General features: G+C 44.7%; 1 protein-coding gene across 1 annotated transcript in view; it reads left to right on the top strand.

Moving 5' to 3' along the window:
* ADAMTS15 (ADAM metallopeptidase with thrombospondin type 1 motif, 15) overlaps window positions 1-9,684 on the top strand; it is a 31,525-nt gene extending 21,841 nt beyond the window's left edge. Inside the window, exons 5-8 of the mRNA XM_006901732.1 lie at window positions 5,626-5,803; window positions 6,778-6,959; window positions 7,046-7,221; window positions 8,910-9,684. Of these exons, the coding sequence (XP_006901794.1) occupies window positions 5,626-5,803; window positions 6,778-6,959; window positions 7,046-7,221; window positions 8,910-9,684 (1,311 nt within the window). The remainder of the gene's footprint in view (window positions 1-5,625; window positions 5,804-6,777; window positions 6,960-7,045; window positions 7,222-8,909) is intronic.
* Window positions 9,685-10,814: the final 1,130 nt, after the last annotated feature.

Raw genomic sequence — 10,814 nt, 5'->3', positions numbered from 1 at the left:
TTGGTTGGAAATTGTTGTATCACCTTTTCAATTTCTTCTTTTGTAATTGGTCTGTTCAGATGTTCAATTTCGGTTTGTGTCAGTTTAGGTAGGTTGTGCGTTTCTAAGTAATAGTCCATTTCCTCTAGGTTTTCATATTTGTTTGAGTATAGTTCATAATATTCTAATGTTAGCCTTTTTATTTTGGTTGGTTCTCTTTTGATATTGCCTGATTCATCTATTATTCAGATTATTTGTGTCTTCTCCTTCTTTACTTTTGTGAGTTTTGCTAATGGTTTGTCAATTCTAGTAACCTTTCCGAAGAACCAACTCCTAGTTTTGTTGATAGTTTCAATTGTTTTTCAGTTTTCTATTTCATTTATCTCAGCTCTAATTTTTATTATTTCAGTTTTTTTAGAGGGTTTTGGATTTTCTTGCTGTTCTTTTTCAATTTGTTGGAGATGTTGGGTTAGAGAGTCAATAGTCAATTTTTCCTGCCTTTTGATGTGCTTGCTTATTGCTATAAATTGACCTCTGATTACTGCTTTGGCTGTTTCCTAGAGGTTTTGGCAAGTAGTGTCTTTGTCATTTGTTTCCAGAAACTTATTAATTTCATTTTTTATTTCTTCTTGTACCCAGTCATGTTCAAGCAAGTTGTTGTCTAGCTTCCAAATGTATGTTTTTTTCTCCTTTATTCTCTTGTTATTAATTTCTAATTTTGTGGTGTTGTGATCTGAAAAGATACTTTGTATAATTTCTATGTTTTTGAATTTGTTTATGCTTGCTTTGTGACCTAGAATGTGATCTCTTCTGGAGAACGTTCCATGCACATTGGAAAAGAAGTTATATTGTGGTTTTTTGGGTGCATTAGCCTATAAATATCTTTGAGATCGAGTTGGTTAATTGTGTGGTTTAATTCTTGAGTATCTTTGTTGAGATAAATACTTTTTGGTAGTTCTGTCTTTTCTTGATAGGGGTGTATTGAAGTCTCCAAATACTATAGCAGTGTTGTCTATCTCCTTTTTCAATTTTGTTAATGTGTGTTATATATTTTGCAGGTCTTTCATTTGGTGCATAGATATTCAATATTGTTATATCCTCTTGTTCTATTGACCCTTTGAGCATTATGTATTGACCTTTTTCGTCCTTTGTTTTTGCATTGAAATTTATTTTATCAGAGATTAGTATCACTACTCCTGCTTTTTTTTGGTTGCCATTTGCTTGGTATATTTTTCCCCATTTTTTTATTTTGAATCTTTCTTTATCTTCATTTTTCAGATGTGTCTCTTGTAGGCAACATATTGATGGGTTTTATTTTTTTATCCAATCTGCTACTCTTTTTCTCTTCAGTGGTGCTTTTAAACCATTCCCATTCGGTCTAATTATTGAGAGGTAGGGTTTTATTGCTGTCATTTTGTTAAATTCTTTTTGGTGTTGTTGCTAGTTACTTTGGTCTATCCTGTTTTTTGTGGCATCTCTGTATGAAGGACGTCTCTCAGTGTTTCCTGTAAGGTTGGTCTTGTTTTTACGAACTCCTTTAGGTTCTGTAGCTCTGCTTCTTACTTGATGGACAGTTTTGCAGGGTACGGTATTCTTGGTTGAAAGTTGTGTTCTTTAATTGTTTGATATATGTCATTCCATTGTCTTCTTGCTTGCATGGTTTCTGTGGAGAAATCAGCACTTAATCTTACCTGTTCTCCCTTATAGGTTACTCTTTGTTTCTCTCTCGTTGCTTTTAGTATTCTCTCCTTATCTTTGGTTCTAGCAAATTTGACAATGATATGCCTTGGTGTTTTTCTTTTAGGGTCTATTCTATATGGCGTTCGCTCAGCTTCTTGAAGATATATTCTGTCATTCTTCATTATGCCTGGAACGTTTTCCTCTAGTAATTCGTCCACAACTTTTTCAGTGCCTTTACTTGCTTCTTCCCTTTCTGGGATTCCAGTGATGCAGATGTTATTTCTTTTAATGGTATCCCACATTATTGTTAAGTTTTCTTCTTTTTTGATTCTGCTTTTTTTCTCAATCAGATCTGTGGTGACAATTCTATCTTCTGTTTCACTGATTCTGTTTTCCATTTCTTCACCTCTATTCGTATGTCCCTCCATCATGTTGACAGCATCAGAGACCTTAGATATCATATTTTGGATCATGGTTTCTTGTTTTTTTCCAGTGCCTCTAATGCCTCATTTGTTTTCTCTGCATTGTTTTGGGTTTTTTTTTAAGCTTCTCTTGATTTTTGCTAGCACTGTCCTGTAATTCACCAAGTTTCTTTTTCATCCATTGAAAATATTCAATCATTGCTCTCTTAAATTCTGTGTCAGAAAGTTCCATCAGGCTTTCTGGATTCAGGAAATCCATTGCTACTGTGTCTTCTTTGGGGGGTGATATCTTGCTTTGGGCTTGTGGGACAAGTGAAGCACCCTGCTTTCTACAGGCCATTGATGTGGTAGAGTTTTTTGTGTCTGAGGTGGTAGCTGGTTTTTTATTTGACGTCACTGCTCCAGGAGAAGGTTGGGCAGGAACAAAAGCAGATGCATGTAGGGTGCATGCACACTCCAACGCTAATGTGAGTGGGGAGGGAAGAAGCACACAGTGATACACAATGGGAGGGGTTCGGAGAACCTGAGATTTGAAGGAAGAGGGGATGCGGGCGGCTGGATCGCAGCCCCAGCCTGGCCCTCCCTCGACTGTCCTCGCAGCTTTCCCACCAAAATTCAAGTTTTTAAAGATGGTGTTTCCCCACAGACCTCTGGGAGCTATAGTTCTGTACCTGTGATTTGAAGGAAGAGGGGATGGGAGCGGCTGGGTCATACCTTCATTTTCTAATGTCCAGCATGCTCCATGGCACAGTCCTTGGACCTCTTCCCTACTTACACTCAACCTCTTTAGATCCCAATTATATTCTGAGGACTCAATTTATATTTACAGTTGTGTGTCTAACTCCATATTGACATCGATTTGGATATCTAATAAATTCTTAACTAGAACAGCTTGGGAAGCAGATCTTTTATCATCTAATTGGAACCAGCCTCTTTTTCAGTATTGCTCAATGACAGCTCTTTTCCAGGTGTTCAGTAAACAGTACTTTTCTCTCACATTCCATATCTGATGCACCAGCAATTCCTCTTGATGCTGTCTTCAAAATATATATAGAATCTGCTTCTCATCACTTCTACTGTGTTTGACCTATATATGTGTCTGTCTGATGCCACCACTCTCTCTTGTGGATTATTCTAATTTCTCCTTTACTGGTTTCTTTACTTTTAATATTATTATTTATAAACTCTTCCTAACAAAGAGGCAAGGTGAACCTCCTTTTGAAAAGTTAGAGTAAAACTAAAGATAACATTTGCCAGTCCAACCTTTTTCCACATATATAGTGCAAGGGCACCAAATGCATCACTTATGCTGTCAACCATCATCACTACCACTTGTTTCCAAGGGGTCCTCTTAAATGCACATGAGATCATGCCAGCATTGTGCGTGGCATTCCTCTGGAATTTACATCTCACCTTAAGTGATGCCTACACCTACCCCAGGGTCTCTTTTGATTGCTGTACTCCTGCAACGCTGGAAATCCCAACCATGACCTCTCAGGCCTTTGCTCTAGTTTCCTCCATTACCTCTGCTTAAGATCTTCCCCCTCATATCTGCATGGCTACCTGCTGTCCTCCATTTAGGCTTTAGGCTATGCTCTAGTGTCCCCTCAGCCTTGGTGAGTGGACTTCCTGACCCTACACTACAGAGTAGCCCACCCTCATTGCAGCCTCTGTCCAAGCTCTGGCTTGTTCTGATAATGTGCCTTTCCCCACTAGGATGGAGTCGAGGGCAGAGTGAGGGCGATGTAGTGAGGATGTAGTGAGGGTGAAGACTTGCTTTAATGGTGCTTGCCCTACAGTAGGAACTCAACAAATGTTCATGGAGTGAATGGGTGCTTGTCTCATAGGAGGAGCTCATTGAACATTTGTGGAATGAATGAGAAGTGACCCTGAGGTAAAATAACCTGCAGAAGTCTCAGTCCCTGTGTTAAATACTGAAGACAAATGCTGTAAGGGCTGCCCAACTCCAGATGGGTTCAGTCCTTGGATAGAAAAATCACTGACTACTACATGGGAACGATTCCAGAATGTAATGGGGACAAAACCCTTATTGCAAGGAATTGAGGCATGAAGAGCAAATGTATATCTGATGAATCTACATCAGAATGAACTAGGTCTCTAATCTGAGGAAAAAGCAATGCTGAGGAAAAGTCTTTCTTAAAGTATTCCACTAACATGCCATAATGAAGCAAAAATGATTCAACATGAGAACAGATAGAATAAATACACTGAATAGACACACAAGTGAAGTATTTATGTGGTGTGAAGTCAGTTCCTGACCGGCTTCATGTAATTTGCTTTATGAATTGCTGTGACTGACTTTAAATCCTAGCACTCGATAGCTAGGCTACTTCCTCTATTGCCCAACTGATGTGTGTTAAGGGAAAGAAACTCACTTTGCTATCATTCTAAGAAAAGTGTAATGAAGATTATAAATTCTCAACCACCCTCTTAGAAACCCAACAAACCAGCATTGCATAGTTCACCTTAAAGTCAGAAAGTTTTAGGATTGCTTAATAATCTAACTCTCCTCTTACACAAACATTAGGGTCATTTATAGTAAAACTCTCAAATACAGGTATTGATTGATGTTAAGATCATTTTGGTGAAAAGTCTGACTGATCAAATATTTACAAATAAAAACATCCAGTTCAGACATCCATTGTTACCTGAGATCCTGGGTAACACACATGGATCTGTTGTTACATGCCAATTCAAACCCACCCAGGCAAAATGCTGGCAACTGAGAAGACCCTGTGGGACCATTCTGTGCTGTCACACATGTGTTTGTCCTCAGTCAGAAGGGGGAAAAAGCAGCTTTTCCCCTTTTCTTCTTCTCTTTTTATGGATTGTATAGCTTATTGGAAAGGATGGGAGTTAGCCCTACCTTTAATTTAGAAACTCTTGAAAAAACACTAACAAATAAATAAAGATAACTTGAAAGTCCTGCTCTGTGTGCTAGGAATTTTCAGACATGTTACATCAACTTCAGACTTGAATATTGTTAGCTCTGCTTTTTTCAGATGAAGCACTTGAAAATCAAGAGGCTTAATGCCTTGTTCAAAAGTGCCTACTTGTCAAAGGCAGGGCTGATAGTAAAACTTGCCAACCTGACTCCATAGTCCAATGAAGTGTCTTCTGTGTTTCCTGAGCTGCCTCCTCTCTAACGGTTGTGTGTGCCATCGAGTTGGAACCGAGTTATTGCTGACCCTCCAGGAGGTTTTCAGATCTATTCTTCTCCCATGGAACGGCTGGTGAATTTGAACTGCTGCCTTTTGATTGACAGTGCAGCTCTTTACCACTAGGCCACCAAAGCTCACTTCTCTAATGAGGAGAAGTTGTGTCTGTTAATCAAGAGGTGGGAATGCTGTGTGGGCTCTATGCACTTATCAGTGCCCCCCTCATGGTGTTAAATGAATTTTATTCCAGTGCAGTGGGGATCTTTGATTTGTGGCGACCAGGCCGGTGTGCCTTTTCTGTAGGTTAAGGGCACTAGTGCTGGCCTAGGAATGCTCCAGGAGTGTAACTGACCCTTATCTCTTAGGTGGATGGCTTCTGGGCCAAATGGGAGCCTTATGGCCCCTGCTCCAGGACATGTGGAGGAGGTGTGCAGCTAGCTCGGCGGCAATGCAGCAACCCAGCCCCTGCCAGCGGGGGCAAGTACTGCGAGGGGGTACGAGTCAAGTACCGGTCATGTAGCCTGGAGCCATGCCCCAGCTCAGGTGAGGAGAACAGCAGAGCAGTGCCCTGGGTTCTGGGAGGTGAGACCAGAGATGGGACACCCTTCCCCACTGCACCTTGTATGTTCACTAAGTGTCTGCAGCCAGTTTCGATGTCTTGGGCAAAAACTGAAGAGGCAGTGCTGCCGAGAGTTCCCAGGATTGTTCCTCCCTCAGCTCACCTTTGTCAAGGTGCTTTCTTCTGCATAGTCAGACTAGAGTCTGAATGATTTAAAGCACAAGACTTAAGCACCTCCTCTGTTAAGTATTGACAAGCCCATCTTGGTATGCAGGGATTTGTAATTCAGAGCCTGTGAACTCTAGTGGGAGAGAAAGATATCTCACATTTTACTAACCCTTTAACCTAGGTTTTAGTATTTCCTTAAAGTAGAAGTGGATACAACTGGCTAAAGCGATAGTAGCACCATCTGTAACTTTGTCACTCATAGAAATCATGGCTATTTTTATATTACATTTCAATTGTTGCACGAATCTCATAATGTATCTGTCCTCTTCACAACTTCAGGGTTCCAACAGTTATCACTCATTAGAGTATCTTGCTATTTAGTCCATTATAAAAGAAGTCCAATACATTGCATATGAGATCTCAATATTGTGATAGCTGTGTATTAATAGGATTACTATTCTTTATACTCTTTGGTGGATTATTTTATGCATTTGATGACATTATTATAAAAGTAGAGACTACCATGGAAATCCATAGCATAAAGAGTCACAGAGAGTTTAAGGACGAATTGCTGGGATGATGGCGCTTGCTTAGCATTGCCCTATCACTGAATATGGATGCTTTGGGGGAAACTTGCTTTAGTCCTTGGAGGTAGGAAGATGTGGCTTCTGTAAGAAAGGTCACAAGGATGAGCCTTGGGAAGCTGGCACCCAGGGAGGGATATTCTCCCTTGACCTTGGCACCTCCCCAGCCCCTCCCTCCAGCTTCTTCTGTGTGATTCCTTGTCCAGCCCCTGGAAAGAGTTTTCGGGAGGAACAGTGTGAAGCTTTCAATGGCTACAACCACAGTACCAACCGACTCACCCTGGCTGTGGCCTGGGTGCCTAAGTACTCAGGTGTGTCACCCAGGGACAAATGCAAGCTTATCTGCAGAGCCAATGGCACTGGCTACTTCTATGTGTTAGCTCCCAAGGTGAGTATCTGGACAGGAGACAGGGAGGGACGGGGCCCTGGGGAAGCCCCCATCTGAGCCCCCTCTTCCTTCACCCTGCACTGTAGGTAGTTGATGGCACTCCATGTACTCTTGACTCTACCTCTGTCTGCGTCCAAGGCAAGTGTATCAAGGCTGGCTGTGACGGGAATCTAGGCTCCAAGAAGAAGTTTGACAAATGTGGAGTGTGTGGTGGGGACAACAAGAGCTGCAAGAAGGTGACAGGCCTCTTCACCAAGCCCATGTAAGTCCTTATCCCCAGAAGGGCAGGCAAGAAACCTTGGGGGAGGGGGAAGGGGGGAGAATCCTTCCAGGACTTGGGAGTTTGAGTGAGGTTTGATTGATGCCAGATCCTGGCCTGCCCTTGCTGTGGAAGCCACTTTTTTTTTCTGGGGCTTATGTGTATTCCTTCCTCTTATTGGTTCATTCAGAAAAGGCAGATGCATAGATGAGTGTTCAGGGTAAGCACCACTCAGCAGACGATAGTCAGGGAGATTTTTTTGGTTGCTTGTGAAGAATGCTGCAGAGTATCTAGATTTCAAGTGTTAAACAGCTCTGAGTTCAAATCTTAATCTGCCATTTTCTGGAAGATCTTGAGCAAGTGATACATTGCCTGCAATTTTATATTTCCTCACTTGTAAAGTGGCCTTGATATTTTGTATGAACTGTTGTGAGGATGAAGTAAGTTAAAATTAGTAACATGTTTTGCATTGTGCTTGGTGCACAGTGAACTCTCAGTAAATGTTAAAGAGTCTCCACCCTCTTTCTAGGCCTGTGGCCCTGACTTTGGGGTTTGGGTTGAGGAGAGAGGGCAGTGTGAGTGGTGAGGGTTGTATGAGTTCCTTCCTTTGGGACACACACTGATATTCAGGTGAAGGGCCATTTCTGGGCCTCTCTGCGCCAGATGCTCCCTAGCCTGAGTTTTCCATTGTTGAGATACCACCTTTTCCTGCCACAAGGCTACACTCCTTTGTAAGTCCTGATTCATTTTCTGGAGAAAGCAGGCATAGTCAGAGCCTCCTGAGGTCTCATTTTCAGAGAGTTTATAGTTCCCTTGAAGAACTTGAGGACTCTAGATGCTGATGCTGTGGAGGCCTGAACAGTCATCTTGGAACCTCAGCTTTCACTCCTGGAGGTGCTCTCCCCTGCTGAATGCTTCATTGTACTGGGGAGGGGGCGGGTTATGATTCTACAATGTTCATTTATGAGGAACAGAGTGGAGTGTTGAGGTGGGAAATTTCAAGTAAATGCCTCCAGTTCAGTGTCACTGAATAAGTGGTACATATTCCATTCTCACAATGAAAAGCATCTTAGAAATCATGCGGTCTTACTCACTATGCAGGTGAGGACCCCAAGACCTAGAGACAGTGAGTTGGCCTGAGCCCCCGATAAGTCTCGGTTCTCAATGCCACATTCACTGCTAGCTCACTGCAGCAAGTTTCCTAGCTCTGGACCCAGGATCTGTGGATTTATTTTATCTTCTTTCCTCCTCCTCCTTACCACTACGAGCCTTGTTGGATGCTAGATGGTCTGTGTTCCAGCTTACTTAATCTTCATTATCAGTCTCTATTTTGTGAGTAAGGAATGGAAGCCAAGAGAAGAAACTCATTTAAGGCCAACCGCCAGCAAATGGTAGAAATCTGATTCTGAAATGTGAGCTTTCATTCCATGCTGGAGTTCCCCTGAGAGATAATGTTCTGGACCATTTTTGACCTTCATTTTTGACTGTCTGATGCTCCCAGGTAGCCTGGCCTTGTACTGCTGGGCTTTGTAGGAGCTGACATAGCACGAGGGCCTGGCTCATCTGTGCTCTGTCTTCTTGGCTGCAGCTCCCGGGCTTCTGCCATAGCTGGCTATGACTAAAGGGAATGCCCCATATCCAGGTGTCTGCCTAACACCTCCAACCACCCTCTGTCTTTTTCCCAACTCCAGGCATGGCTACAACTTTGTGGTGGCCATTCCGGCCGGAGCCTCAAACATTGACATTCGTCAGCGAGGCTACAAGGGCTTAATTGGGGATGACAACTACTTGGCCCTGAAGAACAGCCAAGGCAAGTACCTGCTCAATGGACACTTCGTGGTGTCAGCTGTGGAGCGGGACCTGGTGGTGAAAGGTAGCCTGCTCCGCTACAGCGGCACAGAGACTGCAGTGGAAAGCCTGCAGGCTTCCCGGCCCATCCTAGAGCCGCTGACTGTGGAGGTCCTGTCTGTGGGGAAGATGACACCGCCCCGGGTTCGCTATTCCTTCTACCTGCCTAAAGAGCCTCGAGAGGACAAGTCTGCTAACCACAAGGACCATCGGGGCGCCTCTGTGCTGCACAATAGTGTGCAGAGCCTCTCCAACCAGGTGGAGCAGCTGGATGGGGGGATCCCTGCTCGCTGGGTGGCAGGCAGCTGGGGTCCTTGCTCTGTGAGCTGTGGTAGGGGCCTGCAGACCCGGCTGGTGGACTGCCAGAACTCCCTGGGGCAGCTCTCACGCTCTGCCTGTGATGTGACCCATCAGCCAATGGAGACACAGGCCTGTGGGGAGCCCTGCCCAGCCTGGGAGATTGGGACCTGGTCTCCTTGTTCCAAGAGCTGTGGCCGAGGGTTTAAGAGACGTCCACTTAAATGTATGGGGCCAGCAGGACAGCTGCTGGCCCGGCACCAGTGCAGCCTGCACCGGAAGCCTCAGGAGCTGGACTTCTGCATCTTGAGGCCCTGCTGAAAAGGACTGCCCCCTTTCTCCTCTCACTCTCTGCCCTGCGAGTGCTGCCAGCATTTGGTCGGCTGGAAGGTGGGTAGTGGGCCATAACCAGGGCCCATCCAGAAGTTACCCATATCCAGGGCCAGAGATACGGACCAGGGTGAGAGGGTTCTCACTTCTTCCTTTTCCTGGGCAGGGGGCTGTTGACTTCAGTCTACCTCATGCCTCTTCTCCAGTGCCCATTGTGTGGGAGGGAGACAAGAGGTGTGTGGGCTGGGTACAGTCATTGGGGCCCATATTTAGAGGGGCTTGGCGAACAGGCACCTTCTAGGCAGAATTTCAGGGACCATGGCCCTCCTAAAGGGAGGCCTCAAGCTGCTGGAAGAGCCATGGCCCAGCAGCTTGGTACCCTCAGGTGGCCCAGAGGCCTTTAGGTCATCTCTGAGCAAGACAGGTTTTTATGGTGCTTTCAGCCCACTTCTCTTTCCTGATGGACACGGGAATGAGAGCTGGCTGGAGGGAGAGGAAGCTGGCTGGAGGGGAGAGTCACATTAGGGTAGAATTGGTATGAAATGGCCACTACCACTTGGGAAGAAGAGGTATGCATGTAGAGTGGGTCCTGAGGCTTTCTACTCTGCCTCCATCAGAGAACTACCATTCTTCTGTCAGGATGTCAGGATGAGTCAAGGAACTTTAATGTGGGTGTTCTTGATATCACTGGGCAACAGAGGCAGAGATAGAGCATCTATGGGGACCCTGAGGTCTTCTGTAGGAAGGCTCAGGACACTGAGATATGGTACTGGAACTTAAAGGGACGGTGAATTCTTTGCCTGAGGGATCCTGCAGGCCTGCTGTCACTGGCCTGGGTGGAGTTAGTTAGCTGTGTGGGCCTCGGGCCTGGCTGTGGCACTCCACAGACACCACACCTGACTCCGGGATGTCTGTAGATGGTGTCACCAAATGAACAGATTCCAGCTGTGGTGGCCTCTTCCTCCACAGAACATGTTTAAGACTCAACTTCCCTCTGAGAACCTTCAAAGTGCCCACCACCTGCACCCATGAACAAGGAGGGGTACAAGTTGAGGGACCCAGGAGGGCAGGTGCTGAATGCCCACGTGCTCTCAGACCCTCACCTACACCCATGAACAAGG

Source organism: Elephantulus edwardii, unplaced genomic scaffold (assembly GCF_000299155.1).
Source record: "Elephantulus edwardii isolate Elephantulus edwardi_28Jun2011 unplaced genomic scaffold, EleEdw1.0 scaffold00341, whole genome shotgun sequence".
Lineage (NCBI taxonomy): Eukaryota > Metazoa > Chordata > Mammalia > Macroscelidea > Macroscelididae > Elephantulus > Elephantulus edwardii.
Note: the sequence above shows the minus strand (reverse complement) of the source record. Positions and strands in the feature narration are given on the sequence as shown.